This window comes from Aotus nancymaae, unplaced genomic scaffold, assembly GCF_030222135.1.
Source record: "Aotus nancymaae isolate 86718 unplaced genomic scaffold, 86718_ANA_hifiasm-v0.15.2.pri h1tg000006l, whole genome shotgun sequence".
NCBI classification, from domain to species: Eukaryota; Metazoa; Chordata; class Mammalia; order Primates; family Aotidae; genus Aotus; species Aotus nancymaae.
Window position 1 is genome coordinate 6,158,464 of NW_026988417.1, and position 24,039 is coordinate 6,182,502.

A 24,039-nucleotide genomic window follows, 5' to 3' on the forward strand; every position below is an offset into this window, starting at 1 on the left:
CTGTTGCAATGGTTTTCCCTGCCCACAAGGTGGCAGCCTAGTCACACTCAGCCTGCAGAGGCTTCGTTGAGCTGCTGTGGGCAAATTGTCCTGGGAACTGCAGGGTGTTTCCCGGTGGGTGACGCCCCTCCTCCACAGAGCTGGACCGTCCCGTGTTCAGCCGTGTTTCCGGAGGCGTCCTCTTTGCCCAGGAAACTCTTGGGTTGAGTCCCTGCCTCAGCTCCCCTTGCTGGCCCAGAGGGGATCCGGTCTCGCTCACTCTGCACAAGGGGCCGCTGCTCCCTGCCTCGGGTGCAGGCAGAGCAGCCGCGCCAGTCCAACCAGCGGCGCTGGCAACCCGTGGCGCGCCCTTGCCCGGGAGTGTCCTGGCTTGAATGCCTGCTTCAGCTCCCCTTGCTGGCTCAGAGGTGATTCAGTCTCTCTCGCTCTGTACGTGGATCCGCCGCCCCCCACCTCAGGGCATAGGCCGAGCGGCCCGCCGCTCCGCTCAAACCAGCGGCGCTGGTGACCCGTGCGGCTCCTCCTCCTGTTAATCCCCTGGTCTGTGGTCAGTAAAAATCTGTCTGGAAATGCGGCGTCCACTCACCCTCTGCGCCTTCTTTCGGAGCTGCGATCCCGGCTTCCTCCTAATCGGCCGTCTTGAAAACCTCCCCTTTTTTTTTTTTTTTTTTTTTTTTAAGAGACTGAGTCTGGCTCTGTCACCCAGGCTGGAGTGCAGTGCCGCAATCTCAGCTCACTGAAAGCTTCACCTCCCGGGTTCAGGCAGTTCTGTCTTAGCCTCCTGAGTAGCTGGGACTACAGACACCCACCACGATGACGCCTGGCTAATATTTGTATTTTTAGTAGAGATGGGGTTTCACCGTATTGGTCAGGCTGGTTTCAAACTCCTGATCTCAGATAATCTGCCCAACTAGACCTCCCAAAGTGCTGGGATTACAGGCGTGAGCCACCTTGCCTGGCAAATTGCATTTTCCTAATGAATAGCTCATTTTGAGGACGTAATCTCTTATCTGTTTTTGGATTTTGTGTCTGCAGAATTGTCTGGTCAGGTTCTAGATTGGATTTTTTTGCTACTTTGTAGTGTTTTTCTGTGTGTGTGTACACGTTGGTCTCACCATTTCAGATTCTTCTGAGTTCGTGGGCCTACCTGCTCCGAGCTGGCTTAGAGTTGAAGGAGGAGTAGCTGCCCATGCTGGAGGCTGGAGCCTGGAGTGTGCAGTATCCCCTCGCCTCGCTGTTGCAGTTGGTGGCGGTGACAGAGACTGCAGCGCAGCTGGAAAGGTAAAAAGATGGTGGGATAGGTTCGCCATCCTGGCCCGCACAGCCTGAGGCATGGGGGACGGCTTGCGGGTGCCCTGCCATGGGCAGTGGGCACTATCCAGGGTGTCACTGCTGGTGTTGGCGGGGGCTGGTTGGGGGGTTATTTGAGACGCCACTGCCCGCATAGGGGAGAGGGTTGGGGGCCCTTTCCTGGGATGTGCTGCCCATTGCTGGGGGCTGGGATGGGGCCTGACCCAAGCGGTACCGTCAGCAGCAATGGGGTATCTTGTGGGCACTGTCCAGGGATGTACTGGCCTAGGTGGGGGGTGAGTTGGAGGAGCTGTCAGGTCTGGGATGGGTTGGTGGCACTGTGGGGTGCAACACTGCCAGCGGTGAGGGATGGGTTGGGGGTGTTATCAGGTGTTACGTTGCCCCCAGTGGGTGGGGGGTGTGGTATCCAGGACATCATTGCCTGTGTCTGGGAGCTGTTTGGGGGCACTATCCAAGGCTGCATTGCCCACATGGGGAGCAGGTTGGGGGTACTATCTGGGGCTGCAGTGCTGGCAGTGGAGGATGGGTTAGGGTTCTGGTGGGGTGGAGGGGTGGTGTTAAAGGCGCCACGGGGACTACACTGAGACAGAGGTTGGGGGGCTTGTCGGGAGAGCCACACAGGGTTGGACTGCCTGTGGAGGGGGGTAGAGGGTCGGTGGGGGAACTGTGGGGGCCGGATACACAGCCTGAGTGGTGGAGAGGCGGCGGGTGGGTCAGGTGCTCCCAGGGATCTGCACTGCCTGGCAAAGAGTGGGTGAGTGTGCTATTTCAGGCTGCGTGCGTGGGTTGTGACAGGGGCAGGTTGGGTGCATTATCGGGCTACCTGAGCTGTCCATGGTGGTACTTCCCAAGGTGGAGAGGGAGTTTGGAGTGCTCTCTGTGGCTGCACTGCCCAAGGCGGGGGGTTGGTTGGGGGCTCTATCCAGGGCCGCACTGTTCCCGACGGGGAGTGAGTTAGGGCACCCGCTATTGAGGGTTGCAGTGCCCGCAGTGGGGGGTGGTTTGGGTTCCATATGGGGCATCACTGCCTGCGGTGGGGGTCTGCTTGGGGACCCTATCTGTGGCTACACTGCCCACCCCAGGGAGCCCGTTGGGGCGCTATCCCGGGCTGTGCTGCCCATGGCAGGGGGTTGGTTTGCGGGTGCCATCGAGTGCTGCAGTGTCTAAGGCAGGGGCAGGTTAGGGGCTGCCGTCGTGTGCTACACTGCTGGTGGTGGGGGATGGGGTGTTGGCACTGTCTTGGGGCTACACTGCTGGTGGTGGGGGATGGGGTGTTGACACTATCCTGGGGCTACACTGCCGGTGGCAGCGGATCAGGGGCTCTGTCGGAAGCTGCCCTACCGGTGGCAGGCGATGGAGGTTTCAGTGACAGCGGTGGTCTCTGAGAGAGGAGTGGTCCTGCTCTCCCCGGACTCAACTCTAAAGGACCATCTCCTCCTGCGTGGCGGGCACATGTTTCTGTGAAAATCCTGATCACAGCAGGGCACCCAGACCCATCATGGTTCCCAGGCCTGAGCCCTCACATTGTGTGCTGCAGAGCCTGCCAGGGATGCACAGGCATGCAGTAGCAGACACCACGGGGTGACAGGGGCCTGTGGGTGGAGGTCTCAGGAGTGGGAAGCAGCACATTGGTGGGGAGGGCTGGCTGGGTCTGAGTTTCTGCTGCTCCTGCTTCCCGAGCACAGCCGGGGTGGTCCCAGTGGTTCCTGTGGAGCAGGAAGCCCAGGCCCCATCGTGTCTCCAGTCTCCACTCCCTAGCCAGTTTGGGCCAAAAAGAGATGCTGTGGACTGTGGAGGGTGGGTGTGAGTGCCTTCGCTGAAACTGGCCCGTGCCACCCGGTGGCCAGCAGGACAAGGTGGGGGTCTAACACTACCACTCTCTGTGTCCCGTTCTAGGCTTTTCCGGCTTTGCCCGCCCAGCTGCTCCATGCCAGGAGAAGGCAGAGCCATCTGCTGCATGCTGGAGGCTGGAGCCTGGAGCCTGTGGCACCACGGCTCGCCTCGCTGCGGTGGGTGGCAGCGACAGAGACTGCAGAGCGCCGGAGAGGTAGGAGCGTGGCTGGCTGCCACCAGGGCAGGGACAGGGGTGCAGAGGTGGCCAGGTGGCAGCCTCTGAGGCGGCCTCAGTCCCTGGGTCTCCCCCTGCTGGTTACTGCAGGCAGAGCTGGGGCTGCCACCACTTCTGCCGCGTCGTGTGCAGGTGGCAGCTACGGTTGAGCCCGTGGCAGAGGGTGGCAGTGCCTGTTCCCGCCCTCCTCCTTTTCCTTTTTGACCCTGGTTCAGGGTGCTGGTCACAGGTGCTGGGTACCCTACAGCCACTGAGATGGGGCTGGATGCCAGTTCCAGTCCTCCTCCTGCTTCGAGGCCTGATTTAGGCACCGCAGCAGGATCTGGCCCTTGGGTCCGCATTGCTGCTGGAGGCGGGCAGGATCCTGGGTTGCCACCACACTGCTGAATGCCATCTATAAGTGGCAGGTGCAGCAGAATGCACGGGAGACTGCAGGGCTGGTCTCAGACAGCCTGGGGGTCGCCCAAGGCAACTCCCCCTACCCTATGACCTGTGCCTCCTTGGCCCAAGCCCAGAGTGGGGGGTCGCGGGCTCTGGGCCCACTGCAGCACCCACGATGAGGCTGAGCGCCGGTTTCCATCACCTTGCAGCTGTGCCGCCGACAACCTAAATTAGGCGCCGTGGTGACATCTGGTCCCGGGTTTCCTGCTGCTGGTGGGGGAGGACAGGGCCAGGGGTTGCCACTGATAGTGACTTGCACCATTTCCAGGTGGGAGCTGTAGCTGAGGCCCTGGCAGATTCTGGCAGGGCTGCTCCCCGAGGGCGTTGAGGGTCGTGGAGCGTAGCGCCGTCCCACCCTAGGGTCCACTTTTCCTTGGGCCTGGCCCAGAGCACAGGTTTGCAGGCGCTGGGCACTGTGCAGACACAGAGTTGTGACTGAGCGCCTCCTGCCCTCCTGCATCTGCGGGCTGACTGTGGCAGTATCTGTTCCCGGGTTCCGTGCTACTGGGGCCAGTGTCCAGGGATGCCACCGCTGCTGCCCCATGGCATGTGTAGGCTGCCGCGGCAGCTGATCCCAGAGCGGAGGCTGTCAGAGCTGGTCCCAGATAGCCTGAAGGTCGCCTAGTGCACCAGCAGAGAGCGCCGTGGGCAGGCAGGGGCATTATGTTGGCTTTGAAGAGGATGTGTTTTGCCAGCTTGGCTTCTTTACTGAGAAAGCATTGCCAGGGCCCTAGAAGTCTGCAGTCCCAAGGGCTAGGAAGCCACTTGGAGACGCTGTACCATCAGCACCCACTTGGATCTGAGGCAGGAGGCACCACAGAGAGGTGGCGAGCTCCCCGTCACCATCGGCGCTCAAGATATGACTGAGCTGTACTTCGATCAGAGGTTGCCAAGCAGCGTCCCTTGCACCAAATACAGCACCCCGGTGTGCTCTGTTTGGCCAGCATAGTGTGTCATAACAAATCTGAGCCAATGTTGTTGTTGTATTTTGATTGATCTATTTTACTTCAGGTGCGTACTATATCTGGCATGTCTCTGCCCTGCCCCCCCAACTGTCCCCTGTGTGTGATGCTCCTCTCCCTGAGTCCACATGTTCTCGTTGTTCAACACGCACCTATGAGTGAGAACATACGGTGCTTGGCTTTCTGTTCTTGGGTCAGTTTGCTGAGAATGATGGTTTCCAGATTCATCCAAGTCCCTACAAAGGACACGAACTCATCGTTTTTTATGGCTGTGTAGTATTCCATGGTGTATATATGTACCACATTTTCTTTGTCCAGTCTATCATTGATGGGCATTTGGGTTGGTTCCAGGTCTTTGCTGTTATACACAGGGCTGCAGTGAACATACGTGTGCATGTGTCTTTATAGTAGAATGATTTATAGTTCTTTGGGTATATACCCAGTAGTGGGATTGCTGGGTCAAATGGAATTTCTATTTAGATCCCATTTGTCTATCCTGGCTTTTGCTGCCATTGCTTTTGGTGTTTTAGTCATGAAGTCCTTGCCTATGCCTATGTCCTGGATGGTTTTGCCTACGTTTTCTTCGAGTGTTTTTATGGTGTTAGGTTTTATGTTTAAATCTTTGATCCATCTGGAGTTAATTTTAGTGTAAGGTGACAGGTAGGGGTTCAGTTTCTGCTTTCTGCACATTGCTAGCCCGGTTTCCCAACACCGTTTATTAAACATGGAGTCCTTTCCCCGTTGCTTGTTTTTGCTGGGTTTGTCTAAGATCAGATGGTTGTAGATGTGTGGTGTTTCTTCTGGGGTCTCTGTTCTGTTCCATTGGTCTACGTCTCTGTTTTGGTACCAGTACCATGCTGTTTTGATGGAAGAAATGGATAAATTCCTAGACACTTGTACTCTACCAAAACTAAACCAGGAGGAAGCTGAAACCCTGACTAGACCAATAACAAGGGCTGAAGTAGAGGCAGCAATCAATAGCCTACTAACTAAAAAAAGTCCAAGTCCAGGTGGGTTCACAGCCGAATTCTACTAGACGTACAAAGAGGAGCTGGTTCCATTCCTTCTGAAACTGTATCAAACGATACAAAAGGAGGGACTCCTCCCTAACTCATTTCATGAGACCAGCATCATCCTGATACCGAAACCAGGCGGAGGCTCAACTAAAAAAGAAAACTTGAGGCCGATATCCGTGATGAACATCGACACAAAAATCTTCCATAAAATACTGGCAAACAGATTGCAACAGCACATCAAGAAACTTATCCATCATGACCAAGTAGGCTTCATCCCAGGGATGCAAGGCTGGTTCAGCATACACAAATCCATAAACGTAATCCATCACATAAACGGAACCAAAGACAAAAACCACATGATTATCTCAATAGATGCAGAGAAGGCTTTTGATAAAATTCAACAAGCCTTCATGCTAAAAACTCTCAATAAACTAGGTATTGATGGAATGTAGCATACAATGATAAAAGCTATATATGACAAACCTACTGCCAATATCATACTGAACGGGCAAAAGCTGGAAGAATTCCCTTTGAAATCAGGCACTAGACAAGGATGCCCTCTCTCACCACTCCTATTCAACGTAGTATTGGAAGTTCTAGCCAGAGCAATCAGGCAAGAAAAAGAAAGAAAGGGTATTCGATTAGGAAAGGAGGAAGTCAAACTGTCTCTATTTGCAGACGACATGATTGTATATCTAGAAGACCTCGTCGTCTCAGCCCAAAATCTCCTGAAACTGATAAGCAACTTCAGCAAAGTCTCAGGATACAAAATCAATGTGCAAAAATCACAAACATTCCTATATACCAATAACAGACAAACAGAGAGCCAAATCAAGAGCGAACTCCCATTCACAATTGCTACAAAGAGAATAAAATACCTAGGAATACAACTAACAGAGGATGTAAAGGACCTCTTCAAGGAGAACTACAAACCACTGCTCAACGAAATAAGAGAGGACACAAACAGATGGAGAAACAGTCCATGCTCATGGTTAGCAAGAATCCATATTGTGAAAATGGCCACACTTCCCAAAGTAATCTATAGATTCAATGCTATCCCCATCAAGCTACCAATGACCTTCTTCACAGAACTGGAAAAAACCACTGTAAACTTCATATGGAGTCACAAAAGACCCTGCACAGCCAAGACAATCCTAAGCAAAAAGAACAAAGCCAGAGGCATCACACTTCCACACTTTTTCTTTTTAAATATTGAAGCTCTCAAAATCACCTTTGGAGAAAATCACAGGCCACAGACTGTTTCTGTGATTCTGTGTTTATTTCTTCTGGGCATGTTGTTAACCTTGGCAAAATAAACTTTTACATTGGTTGAAACCTGGCTTGAATACTCTTTATTTTTTATTTTTATTTTTTGGTTTTGTGGGATTTTATACTTTTGCTTTGCAGTCCATCAGATTGTAATAATTAGTGCTAAAGAGATGATTTAAGTACAGATACATATTGTTGTGTGCATTGATTATATTGATATTGCATATTGATACAGACATTGACATATGCATACTTTTTTTTTTATGTAACTGTCTCAAATTGGGGTGAATTCAAAAAGAATAAATTCCTTCATTTTCTTTTTTTCTTTTTGAAGAAAGAAAGAAATGAAGAAGAGGAAGAAAAAGGAAGAGAAAAAGAGAGAATAGGAGTATTGCTTTCTTGCCCAGGCTAGAATGCGGTTTAGTAATGGGTATTGAAAACCTTTTTTATACCAATAATTATACTTAATGATGCAGACAGGAAGGAATAAGGGAAGAAAATGACAAACAAGCAGCCAACCAATATTTCATTTAAACCTATGAAATGCTATGCGATTACTGAGGAGTGATTTACTTCCAATTATGTAGTCACTTTTGGAATAGGTGTGAGGTGATAATGTGTGTTTTGTGTATTTGAAGTGGAGAGTTCTATAAATGTTTATTAAGTTTACTTGTTCCGGGTCTGAGTTCAAGTCCTGGATGTCCTTGTTGATTTTCTGTCTCGTTGATCTATAGAATCGTTAGCTCTTCTTGTTACATTGATCCTTTTGCCATTACGTAATGTCCTCCTTTGCCTCTTTTGCTCTTTGTTGCTTTAAAGTCTACTTTATCAGAGGCGAGAATTGCATCTCCTGCTTTTTATTTATTTACTTTTACTCTCTGTTTGGTTGGTGAATCTTCCTCCTTCTGTTTGTTTTGAGTCTTTGTGTATCATTGCATGTGAGATGGGTCTGGATGCAGCATACCGATGGGTTTTGGCTTTTTCTCCACTTTGAATATATATGAGTTTAATACTGCCATTTGATGCTAGCTGGCTGTTTTGCCCATTAGTTGGTGTAAATTTTTCATTGTGTTGATGCTCTTTGCTTTTTGATATATTTTTGGAAAGGCTGATATTGGTTGTTCCTTTATATGTATAGTGCTTCTTTCAGAAGCTCTTGTAAAGCAGGCCTGGTGGTGGTGAAGTCTCTAAGTACTTGTTTGTTCGCAAAAGATTTAATTTTTCCTTCGCTTTTAAAGCTTAGTTTGGCTGGATATGAAATTCTGGGTTGAAAGTTCTTTTCTTTAAGGATGTTAAATAGTGGTCCCCACTCTTTTCTAGCTTGTAGGGTTTCTGCTGAGAGATCTGCTGTAAGTCTGATAGGTTTCCCTTTATGGGTAACCTGACCTTTCTCTCTGGCTGCCCTTAGTATTTTCTCCTTCATTTCAACCCAAATAAATCTGGCAATTATGTGCCTTGGAGTTGGTCTTCTTGAGGAATATCTTTGTGGTGTTCTCTGTATTACCTGGAGTTGAATATTACCCTGCCTTGCTAGGTTGGGAAAGTTTTCCTGAATGATATCCTGAAGAGTATTTTCCAACTTGGATTCATTCTCTTCGTCACATTCAGGTACACCTATCAAACGTAGATTAGGTCTTTTCACATAGTCCCATATATCCTAGACTTTGCTCATTCCTTTTTATCCTTTTTTCTCCAATCTTGTCCTCTCGTTTCATTTCATTAAGCTGTTCCCTGACATCTGATATCCTTTCTTCTGCTTGATCAATTCGACTGTTTAAACTTGTGCATACTTCGTGAAGTTCTCTTGTTGTGTTTTTCAGCTCCATCAATTCACTTATATTCCTCTCTAAATTGTCCATTCTTGTTAGCATTTCATCAAACGTTTTTTCAAGGTTCTTACTTCCTTTACATTGGGTTAGAACACGTTCTTTTAATTCACAGAAGTTTCTCATCACCCGCCTTTTGAAACCTGCTTCTGTTGTTGGAACACACTCGTTCTCCATTAAGCCTTGTTCCGTTGCTGATGAGGAACTGTGATCCCCTGTAGAGGGAGAGCATTCTGATTTTGAGTATTCTCTGCCTTTTTAGGCTGGTTTCTTCCCTTCCTTATATATTTATCCCTCTGTCATCTTTGTAATTACCGACTTTCTAAGTAGGTCTCTGAGCAGACGTCCAACTTGTTGATTCCCAGTGCCGAAATCTGAGCAGTCCACCGCACCGGCCAAAACAGCAGTGTTAAGATTGATGGTGCTTTTCTGCCCGGGAATCTCCGGACTCTGCACCAGGAACTGCCGCGCTGAGGCACCAGCAAAACCACCGCGCCGGCCACAAGAGTCGCTCTGGCGAGCCGTGGGGCTCCTCCGCTGGGAATCTCTTAGTCCGTGGGCAACAAAAATTTGTCTGAAAGTGTGGCGTCCTCTTGTTCTCTGTGCTTTCACTGGGAGCTACGAGCCCGAGCTGCTAGTGATCAGCCATCTTGGATCTCTCTCCCATTGTCAATACTCTTTAGTTTACAATTTCTGTGGTCTTGATGTATCCTTCAAAAGGTGTGTGTTGGAACTCTAATCCTTAACACGGCAGTGTTGGGAGCTGCAGCCTGATGGAGGTGTTTAGGTCAAAAAGGAAAACTGATAAAGGAGAGACTAAATTATTTATCTATTCTGCATGTCCCACGTGTGGGTGGTATCTACTACCCTGTAGTAGATGAGGGGGATGTTATTTTTTATATACATTAAAAAAGTTACATCTTATATAAGTATAAAGAAGGCTTGAAGGATTGCGTTGACTCTTTGTCACTCTGCTGTCATGCGAGCACATCATATCCATCCTCTCTCCCTTTCAGCATCTTCCATGTGAGGTTGTAGTAAGAATGCCCTCGCCGGAGGCCTCTTGATTTTGGACTAACAAGCCTGCAGAGCTGTGAGAGAATACGTTTCTGTTCTTTACAAATGACCTAGGTTCAGGTACTCTGTTACGGCAACAGAACATTCCCAACTGGAGTTCTTCAGCACACCCAGTCCATCCCCTGACTAGCCCCCAAATCTGTGCAGTCTTACCTGCCTTCATATCAGAAGCCCACAGCTAACACAGAGGGCTTCAGCCCTGCCCTGCCTGACTTTCTAGGAAACCCCCCTCTCCACCCATCCTGATCAGGACACCGTCTGAAGGTTCGTCGTCATGATTTTATAAAGAAAAATTTGTCTGACAGAGAGGTTCTGGTTAGGAGGCCAGCTCCCACATCACAGGGTGATGGCAATTTGGATGGGATCAAGATAAGACAGTGCTGTCCTGGGACTGGTCATCTGATAAAAGCGGCTCCAGAAAGTATAGTGATGGACCCCTCAGAGGGTTTCTGCTCTTTTGTCTGCAGGTTCCTGGTGAGAGGAGCTATTGGCCACTAGGGTGTCTTTGTGTGTGTGTGTCAGTGTCAGAGTGGCGTGTGTTTCCTTGGCTTGATTTCTTTCAGCATGCAGCCCACTGTTTCACTGAATGTATCTCACTATTTCCTGAAACTCAATGCGTTCAGCTGGCTTAAGGGTCCTGGGGCCTCGCTGTATCATATTTGCACAATACTAGTGTCTGTGCAGACTGTACACTGGAGTTCAGTTGTAAGACCCTTTTGCTCCCTTACCCTGATCCTGCAATAGAAAAGTCATTTCATTCAATGGAACAGCAACCCAGATCTATTGGAGAGATGGTCTAGTCTGCCGTACATTGTAGCAGTAGCCAGTGATTTGGACTTTGTGGCATAGATGGAAATTTCCAGGTGTTCTAGGTGGTGGGCAGAGGCCTGACTTTTTAAGAAACTACCCTACTGCACCCCTGCCAATGAGGACAATGCTTGAGGACATTCCTGTCAATGTTAAATAGAAGAGATCAGTTTCTTGATGGAGAATTTCAGGTAACAAAGACAGTTGTTGTATATCAAGGTGTTGGTGCTTGGGCTGAGACAGGTCTAGATAGCACTGTCTGAAAAGGGGCTCAAGGAAGTAGCCGTGAGAGGCCCCTGGGATGTTTTCTGCTCTCCTCTCTGCAAATGCCCTGGAGGGAGATCCTTTTAGTCACTGTGGGGGCTGTGTGTGTGTGTGTGTGTTCATCACTTGTTTCTGTTTTTCTGCGTGAAGTCTGCAGACTTGCCAAAAGTACCTTGATGTTTTCTGAAAGCAGAGCCGATGAGCACACTCCAGGGCCTGAGGCCTCAATTGTGTGGTATTTGCTGAGGACTGGTGTGTACCTGCAGAGACCGTGTGATGGGGTTCAGGGCCAAGGAACACTAGTTTCTGTGCCCTGTTTCTGTGTTAAAAAGACATTTCATTCAACTGGATAACAGGCCAAGTCTAGTGGAGAAAAGGTCTACTCTGCCATAGGATGGGGCAGCAGCCTGCAGTTGAGAACACTGTTGTGTGTCTGGAAATTTCCAGAGCCTCCAGTTGCTGGTAGAAGGCCAGAAGGTAGGGCACATTTGTCTGCAGATCAGCAGAGGGGTTCTGCTCATCCCGACATGATCTTGGCCACGTGCGGACTCTTGAGTTTGCAAGGTTGGATGTCCTGACTGACACTACCGGAGGAGGACATAAGAGGCTAAGGGTGACACAACTGTAGGCTGTGCAGATGATGCACAGGGAGCTTCCTTGATGCCTGTGACAAGAGGAAAGATTGAAATGCTTGGGGGTGGGAAGAGGCAACAAAAGCCTGCAGAATCTGTTGTTCTCAGTTCATCTCCCATCCTGGTCCAGTTGTGTCCTAACATCCTTAGCTACCGATCACAGAGGAGACTCTGTGCGTTTGTGTTCATGTGGCCTTGGATGCTGGCAGATTCAGATTGGTGCCCCAGGCATCTGTGCCTGTAATTGCAGTTTCAGTGGGCTCAGGACCAAGCTAAAGGACCTCCAAGCTTCCTCCAGTTTCGGGGTGCGTGCATGTGCAATGTACTCCCCTGGCCTGGGTCTTTCCTGCCTCTACTTGCCAGTTGGGTCAGATCTAGCTTAATTAAGCATAAGCATTTTCTGAGCTTTAATAGAACTGGCTTGGACCAGTTGGAGACTTTTTAAAAACATATTATTATTTTAGAGTAGTTTTAAGTGTACAGCAAAATGGAGTGCAGAGTCCAGAGTTGCCATATGCCCTCCATTTGTGTACACTCTTGGGTCACTCCACTAACAACCTCCTACAACAGAGTAGAATATTGATTATAGTCAGTGAACTTACATTGACACATCATCATCACCCAGAGTGATAGCCTTGGTGGTGCACATTCTGAGGGTTTGCAGAAATATATAACGAGAATGAAACGTATAATGAATGTATCATGATGCCTGTTATGATGTCCTGAAGTTTATTTTCACTACTGTAATTATCTTGTGGTCTATTTATTTGTCCTTTTTTTCCTAACTACTGGAAATCACTAATCTTTTCAGCTCCATAGTTGTGCATTTTTCTGAATGTTATGTTCTTGGAATCAGAGTAGGTAACTTTCCAGATTGGCTTCTTTCAGTTAGTAATGTGCATTGAAGACTACTCAGTGTCTTCTGATGGCTCACTAGCTCATTTCTTTTTAGAAGTAATTAATATTTCATTTTGTAAATATGCCACAGTCGTATTTATCAGTTAAGCTACTGAAGGACAACTTGGTTCCTCCTAAGTTTTGGCAGCTGTTTTAAAAAGTGTTCAGGTTTTTACATGGACATAAACTTTCTGGTCATTTGGAAAAAGATCGAGGGAGTGCAACTGCTGCATCACATATAAGAGTATGTATAGTTTTGTAAGAAACTGCTCATATTAGGTGAGTCTTGACCGTGGTAGAGGAGGACATGTTAACATACTGAGGAATCAGTCCAATGAAGGAGGTAGAACTTGAGGCTCTAGAAAGAATGATGTAACCATGAGAGCTGTGAAAAGATACAATTTAGGCACATTGAAACATTAGGCGTGTTGAGCTTCCAGAAATGTACAAAGCAGGCAGCCCTGGGCTGCAAGCAGCTCAGAGCTCCAAAGGAGAGGCTTGCTTGGGGAGGGCAGGGGGAAAGACTTTTACATGGTGAATGTAGAAGAAAAAGAAAATGCTTGATCAGGTAAAGTGGAGCAATGGCCTCATTTGGATCATTACAGTGGCAAGCCTCTAGTTAGATGTTAGTTGGTGGTTTCTGATGGGTTAAGCTTTTAAGTTTCCTTTTACTGTTTTCACTGAGTCAAGTTTTGGTTTGTTTAAGGAGGAACTGAGCACACTGGAGCCACCTCAGCCTCATGGCCACGTTTATCTGATTATTTTGAACAGAGAAGATTCTTTTAAAAATATCTGTTGCCCAGCCTGGAGTGCAGTGTTGTGATCGCTGCTCACTGCAGCCTCAACCTTCCAGGCTCAGGTGATCCTGCCACCCGAGTGCTCCCCACCCTGAGTAGCTGGGACTACAGGCATGTGCCACCATAGCACCATGCTCAGCTAAAGAGTTGTTTGTATTTATTTTAGAGATGGGGTTTCCCTAAGTTGCGTAGGCTTATTTCAAAGGCATGGGCTCCAATAATCTGCCTGCATTGGCATCCCCAAGTGCCGGAATTACAGGCCATCTAAATCTTGTATCTCAGATTTGCCTTGTGACAAAAGGAGGGGTATTTTTTCTGACATGATGAGACAGAGAAAGATGAGGTGGGTGCGTTCTGTGCGTATTATTTCTTAGGTGACTGGAAGATGATTGGCTCTTGCCTGACAGGATATATTTTCTCCTTGAATGATTTGGCAAGATATCAGAGGAGAGAAGTTGAGTGAAAGTTAGAAGAACATAGAAAAAATTGGTTGTACATGTTGGGTTTCCGACGAAATTATGTCATTGGAGACATAAAACTTGTATTGATTTCTGGAAATATTTAGGGCCAGTTTGTTGTGTAAGTAATTTGAATTCATGATGATACCTCTGACCACTTTTTAATATTTTCCTGGTTCAGCTGAGTCGTGTCACTGAGCCAACAGAAAGTGGGGCTCATCCAGGGATGAGATTTTGCTGGAGGAAGGACGAGCAGTAAGTCAGGGAGCTTAGGTAATGATGAGAAAGTGACAGTCTAAAATTGTTTGGGTAGAAGGAGACAGATTGGATTTTTGTGTTTGGTATTTGGGGAAAGAGGGGTGTGGGTGTGTATGTGAGATGTGTTGTTCATTCTCCTGAGAGAGAAAATGAGGGAATTAATGGCTGTAGTTCTGGACAAGGTGGAAAACTCTTCAAGTGCAAGTATTGGGGCAAGTGCTCTGACAGACTGGGGTGGTGCAGTCAGTCCCTTCACCCGGAAATCAGTCGAGTGTTAGCAGTCCAGACTCAAACCTTGTAAAACACAAGTGAAGAAAAGGAAATCCCTCACAGCAACTGGCGCCATAATCAAGACAGAATGTTTTCAGAAGAAATGGAGTTTCCTGCTTTCAGCCCCAGGTGGTAGCTATTGTCTGCCCTGATGATATGTGATCCTGATGTCTTAAAATGGGATCACTCTTCTCCAGTAGAATTAAGTCTATTCATCTTTATTGAGTTAGGACTGTGGTACCCAACTTGATGGCTCTTGATTTTGTATGACAAAGTCATGGTTAGTGCTTTGTTAGTAAAAGGAAGAAAATCTGAAAGTCCCTGCCATGGAAGGAAGAAACAGAGCGGGGAAAAGGGAGTGGATAAGTTTCAGCATTTCAGAGCTTGGAGGGACAAGTTAGATTTCTGTTTCATGGAGAACGAGGTGGAGGCAGATTGGGTCCCTAAGGCGTCATTCAAAACACACAGCCATAATGCTTCAGTGAGAGTAGAGCTTGGGTGCCAGGGATTGCTGTGGTCAAGTTGCAGACAAAAACTACCACTCATTGGAAGACAGGAGAGGAGCATCTCATTACAAACACAATCAACAATTCACGTGTATCTACATTCAATGAGCAAATACAAGTTGTCCAACTTGGTTGCTAATGGGACCCACCCTACTGACTGAGGCTTCATACAGAACTCATAGGGTAAGATGGCTTCCACTAACAAACCACTGTGTGCTTTTCTTAGGACTAAAAAGCTCGGGAATCTGGTGATGAATGAAAACCTCAGTCCCACTGGCACTATATGAGGAGCCAGGAGAGCAGCAGCATCCTAAGCCACAGGGTGGGGCAGCCCAGGCACGGGCATTCCGAGCTGTTGGGGAGGGTAGGCAGTTAGGGTGGGGCATGCGGGGGAGGGTAGGCAGTTAGGGTGGGGCATTGTGAGTTCCGTGCCTGGGTTCCGACCTGGGCCAGTGGGCTTCAGTCTGTAGGTAACTGCAGAAGGAGGAGGAGCTCCTCTGTCTTTACTCTCTTCAGGCAGTGGTTGCGGTCTCTCAGCGCTCGTTGGGTTCACAACCTATCAGATAAGCCGGCTGGTCTTCACCTTCCTAGACAGGTCAACTCAGAGGAGGTGGCAGGGGCAGGCCTTGGCCCGAGTCCCAGCTGGGGCCAGGCTGTGGGGTGGGCAGGCGAGCAGCGGGCGATACCATCTCTGCAAGTGCGGCATAGCCTCAGCCTAGGGCAGCGGGAGTGTGTGGCCACCACTGTGAGCAGAAGCACACTGTGAGTAGAGGCGCTCATGGGGAACACACTGAGCTGTTGTGTGCGCCCCAAGGTGGACCAGCACCGGGGGCCAGTTTCTCGCCGGAAGTCTAAGATCTGTAGGGCAGCAGCTGGGGACAGGATGGCAGGAGCACCAGTGAGTCCCATTGTAGCCCCTGCTGAAGTGACTTTTGAAGCTGGCAAGGACCGGGAGATGCCTGAAGGTAAGGAGGGGACCTGTGCCCTTGGCACAACTCTGGCTGCTGCTGTCCCCAGGGTCCCCTGGGAGGCATCCCCACTTAAAGCTCCTTTCTGCTTGTAGCCAGCTTTCCCAGGGCTGGCCAGGAGCAAAGGCTGGCTCTGCCTTGCGTTCCCATTCCCACCGCTTAGTCTTTCTCCACAGAGTCCACTCAGTTTCTTTTCTCCTCCCCTCCCAAATGCCCAGTTCTTCCTCCCTCATCTCATTCTCCCAGGCTGGCATGGGAGCATTTATTCATGGTTCTTCTTGTCTGTAGCTCTATTTATTATCCTGTGGCTCTTTGATAAGTCTTCTTTGAAATATTCTGTCCCTTTTCTCAATAAAAACTCAAACATCCCAACTTTCCAGTACCCATCTTGTTCTTTCTTTGTACCTATCCAGATGGTACCTAAGTGGAGGATCCAGATAAGTGCCTATTTTTTTCCCTGTATTAAGGTAGCTAAATCTCAGGACAATTCGTATTCAGATATTTGGGGATTTCTTAAAATCAGAATGGAGGTTGCCATGCGAGAGACTATATGGTATTCTTAATGGGCTGCTGTAAGTCACCTTGATAGAAGCTGCTTAGTTTCTTCTAACCATAATTTTATCACAGAAGAAAAGAAAATGGAAGGTACTTAAAGTAATGATGAAAGGTATGAAATGTCACAGCCAGGGCTGCAGAAAAATGGCTGTGTGTGTGTGTGTGGGGGGGGGTTCCCCAAAGCAGTTTACCCATGAGGCTCTGATTACTTTCAGATTCTTACTGTGACACAAAATGTGTCTCCAGGTTTATTCTGGTGACTTAACAGACTTTATTTTCCTCCTTATTCTAAAACAGAGGTGGGGATGGTTTGTGGTCCAAACTTTCAAAAGACATGAAATGTCAATGTAGGCTTTTAATGTGTAAGATAAAGATTGAGGGTTAAAATGCCAGACCTTGCCCGTGTAAGAGTGTTTATTGCCATGGCTTTCTCTTTTTCCTTCCCCCTCCTGATGATAGCATCTTGTTCAAAGATAAGAAAGTTGAAGTTTTTCAGTCTCTACACTGCTGGGAGAGGCAGGGACCTGGGAGGGGGTCAAAAAGAGAAAACAACCAGTTGGCTTGCCTGTCAAATTTTGCAAAGATAGGAATCTAAGTAAAAATAATTCTGGGTGGGCCGGGCGCGGTGGCTCAAGCCTGTAATCCCAGCACTTTGGGAGGCCGAGGCGGGTGGATCACGAGGTCAAGAGATCGAGACCATCCTGGTCGACATGGTGAAACCCCGTCTCTACTAATACAAAAAATTAGCTGGGCACGGTGGCGCGTGCCTGTAATCCCAGCTACTCAGGAGGCTGAGGCAGGAGAATTGCCTGAACCCAGGAGGCGGAGGTTGCGGTGAGCCGAGATTGCGCCATTGCACTCCAGCCTGGGTATCAAGAGCGAAACTCCGTCTCAAAAAAAAAATAATAATAATAATAATAATTCTGGGTGACAAGATGGTTCTTGAGTAAAAATTAGAATTTGTAAATTAGAAAACATTGTATCACAAAGATATTAAATCCAGTTGGCTCATGGGTGTCATTTAAATGCCAGAGATTTCATTACTGTAGAGAAAATGTCTTATAGCTTTTCTATTGAAACTTTGGGCTCTCAATTTTTTAAGAGGTAGGATAACTAAGACTCATGATGAAAGCGACTTTGTAACTTGGAAGTACTATACTCACCTTTCAAGATATTTAAGGATTTCCTTTAGCATAAACAAATACATTATGTGAATGAATTTATTATACCTTTATGCACAAAGCACGTAAGTACTTGTGTAAACTTATACTCTGGTTGATAGATGGGTAGTGTTGGATGAGAGCCCAAAAACAAGGCTCTTTATTGTTATTCATTAGGATTATGACACAGTTTATGTATGTCTCATTTGGCCCTTTCCAATACAAATAAGGCCTGTGTATGTTTTCCGTATGTATTGCTAATGAAGAAATGAAGATATAGAGCTCTCACATGACTATGGAAGACAGCTACTCAACAGAACTAAGGTTCTGTGTCTTCAGAATGACATGGAAGTGACATACGTGTTGAATTGACTTTTTAAAAATTTTTAAAACTTCAGAACGTGTGTCTTTTATTTTGCCTATAAAATAGACCTGTCTTTTAAAACATACTGCCATCTTGATGTATTTTATGCAGAGTTGATTTTACACAACTCAAAGGGAACAGTTGCCTCTTCATTTTTTTGTTGTTGTTGTTGCTGTTAAATAAAGGAGGGTCTCACTGTGTTACTCATGCTGGCCTCAAATTCCTGACCTGGATTCAAGGGATTTTCTTCTCTCAGCCTTCTGAGTAGCTGGGACGACAGGCATGTGCCATCTTGTCTGGCTCCATCTTATGTCTGTACATTCATTTCAATGGATAAGAATAAAGGTAGAGGTAGTTAAATGGCCTAAATACAGCAGTCGAAGAAACGAGTTGATAAACTGTTATAAGTGATCACATCTTTTTTCTTTTCTCCCTCTATAGGTAGGGCTTTGGAGTCCACCCCTTCTAACCATCCAGAAGCAAGGAAATCTCGAAGACGTGGTGAGGCAACGTTGTTTTTTCTGCCAAGAAAGAGTGAAAACTCTTGTTTGATCAGATGTGTTATAGAAAGTATTTAGAAAAACTCATATTGGTTGAAATTTTTCATATTCAGTTGTTATTTTAACATGTGGTATACTTTCCTTTAGTTGTTACTGTGTTAGTGAAAACATGTCAACTTTTTGTTTAAACATTTTACCATCTTTTTCTCAACACAATTTGTCATGTGATGGAGGAGTCTTAGATTTCTCTTGATGTATGATTCTTTGTCCCTTTTCCCATGCTCCAAAGAGTACATTTTAAAGGTGAATGATAGAACTTAGGCTTCAGCTTGGTTTTCATTTAAATAAATAACAGAACATAGTTGTTCATTGTCAGGGATTGAATCTGTGATTTTGGCCTCCTCTGACACAGTCCTCTGACCACATGTGTTTATCAAATCCATGTTTATGTTTTCGAAACTTTTAAGTTATTAACCTTTTCATTTGATGTGATGTAAATTGAAACACATTCTACTCCTGCTTGTTTTCCTTAATGTTATGTGAAATCCCGGCTTGTTTGCTAAGAAGCCACACACAGCCAGGTTTTCCAGTTGATTTAAGCAGCAGGAATACAAGTGAGGATCTGTAATCATATGTGAATGTTATTTACCGTAATGCAGCACAGTCAGATATGGCAGTTTGTAACTTTTGTTTTTGTAATTTGAGTAGACTTCACCTGTCTTGAGTTGGTTGTTTCTGGCTAGAATTTGTGTTCATTTTTGCATTACTATAAAGATTTACCTAAGGCTGAGTAATTTATAAGAAAAAGAGGTTTAATTGGCTCATAGATGTTCAGGTTGTACAAGCATGGCTTCAGCATTTGCTTCTGGTGAGGGCCTCCGCAAGCTCACAATCATGATGGAGGGCAAAGGGGAAGCAGGTGCTTCCCCACTGCGAGAGGGTGGGGCGGGGGTAGGGGGAAGGTGCCACGCTCTTTGAAACTACCAGGATGAGAATTTGCTTCTTACTCTGGGGATGGCACCAAGCCATTCCTAAGGAATCCACCATCATTACCCAAACACCTCTCACTAGGCCCTATCTCCAAGATGAAGGGTCACATTTTAACATGAGATTTGGAGGGGGAAACATATCCAAACCAAATAAGAATTGTATTTCCCAGTTCCATTCAGAGCCATGGGCTTCTCACACCTAGAAAGCATGGAAGCAGAAAAAAGAACAGCTATTCCATGTTAGTAGATGACCAGTAAGTGTGGTTGGACGTGCTTAGAGGGAGTCTGGTGCATCTAGAGATAGGTGCCTGGCCAGGAAGTAGGTCTTAGAGCTGTCAGCTCTTAGATTCTGGTAATTAAGCTATGTGTAAATGCAAAATGGGAGAATACTAATGGATCATGGCTCATACATTGCAACAGGTAAACTTTTTTATTACCTAATTTTTCATCTGGCCTAATTTTTTGCCCTTTTCTTTTGTACATGAGTATTGTTTCATTCATATGTAACAAAAACAAAAAGTAAACTAGGTCAAAAAGTAAATCGAAGTTTTTAGGTTTTACTTTATGAGATGTATCATGCCAGATAGTTTAAATTATAAGTTGTTGAAAATCATTTTTTGAAATGGAATTTTATCTCATTTTATATGGGAGTAGTCAGTAAGATGTTAACAGCTACTTTTACTTTATATTATTTGTGTGAGAAGTGACCAGTTTGTTTTTTCGTTCTTAGCGCACAAAAAAAGACGAAGCAGCTATGCAAACCATGTAAGTACACACGAATAAAGGTGAGAGATTGACAGTTTGATGTAAAAGTATCTCTGGATTCGTTTAAATTAGAATTGGGTTTATATTCCTTTATTTATTATTAATTGGGTTTAATTCCTTTAAATTTAAAGGAATCTCTTGATTTGTATCCAATTTATCCAGAAAAGTCTTGAGCTTAGTGTGCCCACCTTTTAAGGATTTCTGACATTTAAGTTAAATTTCAATAGTCTTGTTGTGCTATCAAGATCTGCTTTAAATATTTAATCTTATCTTTCATGAAATAACAAAAATAGAAGAGCTAAGTTAATTGTCAGTATGCTCTATTGACCCTCTGTCACAGCAGGCGAAAGCGTATCTTCCTTGCTAGCCATGACCTTATTTTTCTCCCTCTGTTTCTTTCCGTTGTAGCACACTTTTTAATTCAATCCGTAACATTGACACGATGATGTCTGTCCAAATATCCTTCACTGCTAAATCATATGGTGTTTTCACTGTGTCTCTGCATTGCATGTTCCTTCGTTTGTTCTCTGAAACAGTTTTGAAATTTGAGCACTTCTGCACTTCTTCTGGATCATCTCTTTTTTCCTAGCCTATGCTGGTTTATCCAGCAGTAAGTAGCCTCAGGGTGGTCTGTCACTTTGTTAAATAATTTTAATCATTATGATTAAATTATCTTTTACATATAATTGACATTTCACATCCATTATTTTTTAGCATGAAGCTAATTTTCTGACTCTATTCATTGGCCTGTTTTCTACCAGCTGTTTTCTCGCCCAAGTGCTGTAGCATTTATCACATGCCTTTCAAATATATTTCCCATCTGCTAAAACATATCTGTTCCTCTTTTTTTTTTTGGTAGGGGGTGGGCAACTGTCTTTGGCCTTTTGTCATTCTAGTTCAATCTAGAGCGGCTTTCCCTAGATAGGCTCGATGTCTGCTTTTCTGTGCTATCTCTTTAAAGTCTTTTTGATCTCACATAACTGCCGGCTTGTGTGGGATCGCCTGAGTCCTAGATTCTGTGTTTTCTTCTGTCCTGTTATCCTTTCTAGTTGTACTTGAGCACGTTTTCCCGGACAGAGATGTTCAGAGATCTGGCCAGTCTTAAAATCCTTCCTTCTTGATACAGAGTCAACTTCTAGGTTGAATCTAAATTTTAGGCTTCTGAAAATATCCTGCAATTGTGCTCTCATCACAGTGTTGTTCTTGAATCTGTTGCCGTCACGCGATACATTGTTTCAAACTGCGTTTTATGTATCTGTTGAAGCTGTTTAGGAGCTTTCCTGTCTCTGAGATTCCAGAATTTCATAACATCTTGGTGGGGAATCTTTTCATTTTATTGAGGCTGCTAAGTCTGCAGACTGCCTCTTTCGGAGAATGTTTCTTTTTTCTCTGTTACTTTGTTTCGGGCAGTCTTGTTACTCAGACACTAGACTGCTTAGACGAGTATGTCTGCATTGGTTTTAAATATTTCCCCTTCTGTTGTTTTCAGTTTGTCTTTTTATTCTACTTCTGGGATATTCTGTCAGTTTATCCTCTACTATGTCTATTGAATTTTTATAGTTTTTAGGGTGTTTTAAGATTTTTTTAAAGTTTTGCTCCTGATTTTGACTGGTCCCGTGAAATTTTTGTTGTTGTTGTTATTTCAGTCTCTCTTGTTGGAGGCTTTTCTCCAATGTGTGGTGGTCCCTGGCTTACTTGATTTGAAAGCATGACTTGTGTTAACTGATGGCACCAGTGTGAGGTTTTGGAAGCCAAACTAGCTTTTCATTTGGGGGACCTCAGTGTATTATCTGGGGATCTTTTTATTCGAGACAGTTCAGTTTCTTGAGAAGGATCTCCCAAGTTCCTGCCTGGGAAGTAAAAGCGTGGCTACTTGCTTTCCAAAAGCAGAGTTAGGGAAGAAAGTTGGAGTTCCATTTTTGGTGTACCGTTTTGTTTATATCTCAGGTTTAGGCCATGGTAGCCGTGAGGCAGAAATTCTCAGGTTTGGTGTATTGAGGGAACACACATCTAAGTTTCTTATCAGATGGGAGAACAGGTGGACTTGGGGCTCTAATCACAGATTTTCAACTGACCTTGATGGCTTTTGCCCTCCTTTTTATATTTCACCCTACTTTTCAAAGTGCTGTTTGCCTTGAAATTCACAGCCTGCCTTTAGCTCTGCAAGACAAACTGCTCACTTCTGTTCCAGTCACTTTGTTTTTCTGTTTTTCTTTATTCTTATTTTTTTAAGACCTATATTTCAGTGTAAATCAAAGTTTAATTTCAATATCATTAATGATATTTACCAAGACAGTTCTTGAGTGATGTATCTATAATAAGCATATTACAGTTTTCTTCTAAAGCCTTGTTTAATATTTTCATTCAAACTTTATACACTGTCATATGATCCCATTACTTGACAACATAGATGGAGCTGTTTTCATGAATGCTCACTGTGTTAGAAATATTTCAGTTAATTAAGATTTGTTTATTTTTAGCCTGGTCAGCATAGCAAGAGCTCATCTCCTCAAAAAGGTGAACTAAGAAATTAGCCAGGCATGGTGGCTTATGCCTTTAGTTTTACCTACTGAGGTGGCTGAGGCAAAGGATTGCTTGAGCTCAGGAGTTTGAGGCTGCAGTTAGCGATCATTGCACCACTGCCCTCCAGCCTGGGCAACAAAGTGAGACCCTATCTCAGAAAAAGGAAAAGAGTTACTAATTGTTTAAAAACAGACCTGAAATGTGTTCTGCCAAAAAGCAGAACATAAAGATCATAAAATTTCACACTCTGATTTATGCTGACTGAAGTTAGATGATTTGTTTCTTTTTGTGATTACCTTAAATAATACCTATAAACAGTAAACTGTTAGTAGTGTTTTTGGTGTAATTAAATGTAGTAAGACTGAATGAATTTGTCAAACACTTGTCGAAGTTTTTGATTGATTCAAAATTCTGTGCTCAGCAGCTAGAGATAGGAAGAGTAAGAGCCTTCCCTTACTCTTATGGAGTGGCATTCTTTCTCGTGAGGGGAATACTCTGCAAGTATTTCCTTGCTCGGGTGATGGGTACACCAAAATCTCACAGATCATCACTGAAGAACTTGCTTTTGTAACCAAATGCCACCTGTTCCCTCTAAAACGTATGCAAATAAAAAAAATTTTAGTATCTTGTAATCAGTGGTGAATTTGACTAATCAGTGTGCAAAGAAACCGTTTTTGGTGTGGCTGCTGTCAAAGAGATCGATCCAAGAGGGTAGATGGAGTCAAGTTTGCTGAAACCAGGAAAGAGAAAGGCAGTAGGCAGAGAGCAGGGGTATAGCAGGAAAATGCCTAGGTGCAGGTCACGTGATTTATAGAATGAAATTAATCAAGTTTTGAAATGAATGGTAAGTTTTCTGGGAGTCTCATTTGAGTCATGTGATGGCGGTCTCATTTAAACATGAAGGAAAAGTTAAATTTTTAAGCTGTCATCTGTTTTCAGGGTGTGAGAGAATATTTAAGTGATACTTTTTTTATCCTCCACATAAGAAAACAGGACTAGAGGAACCTATGGCTTCCTCACTTGGTAGCCCAGCAGCCCTGGCACACAGAGCCTCTGAATCTGAAACACCTATTTTGTCACAATTATCACCTGAAATAATACATTTAGGACTAGTAACTCAGTAAATGCATTAGTTTTATATTCATTGCAATGAAATGCTCCTGTACCAGTATTATTTAATACGTTACATTTTATTGCAGTAAGTAAATAGTAGAAATTCTCAGCTGCTTTATGTCACTGTTGAAAAAAACAGTGAAATCTTACTCATAAAATCCTTGTTAGGTTTGGTGACAGGTACCATATTAAGAGGAGCATTTTATAATCCATATCTCAAACATCATCTCTGGAAGTTAACAG

The 24,039-nt window shown here is 45.3% G+C and overlaps 1 protein-coding gene across 3 annotated transcripts in view; it reads left to right on the plus strand.

The window, feature by feature from the left end:
* Positions 1 to 24,039, plus strand: part of LOC135270206 (cyclin-Y-like protein 2) — a 281,562-nt gene that overhangs the window by 246,161 nt on the left and 11,362 nt on the right. For all 3 annotated transcript variants that reach the window (XM_064365551.1, XM_064365552.1, XM_064365553.1), the window contains 4 exons: positions 1,124 to 1,281; positions 3,208 to 3,358; positions 18,348 to 18,407; positions 20,126 to 20,160. In XM_064365551.1, the coding sequence (XP_064221621.1) occupies positions 1,124 to 1,281; positions 3,208 to 3,358; positions 18,348 to 18,407; positions 20,126 to 20,160 (404 nt within the window). The remainder of the gene's footprint in view (positions 1 to 1,123; positions 1,282 to 3,207; positions 3,359 to 18,347; positions 18,408 to 20,125; positions 20,161 to 24,039) is intronic.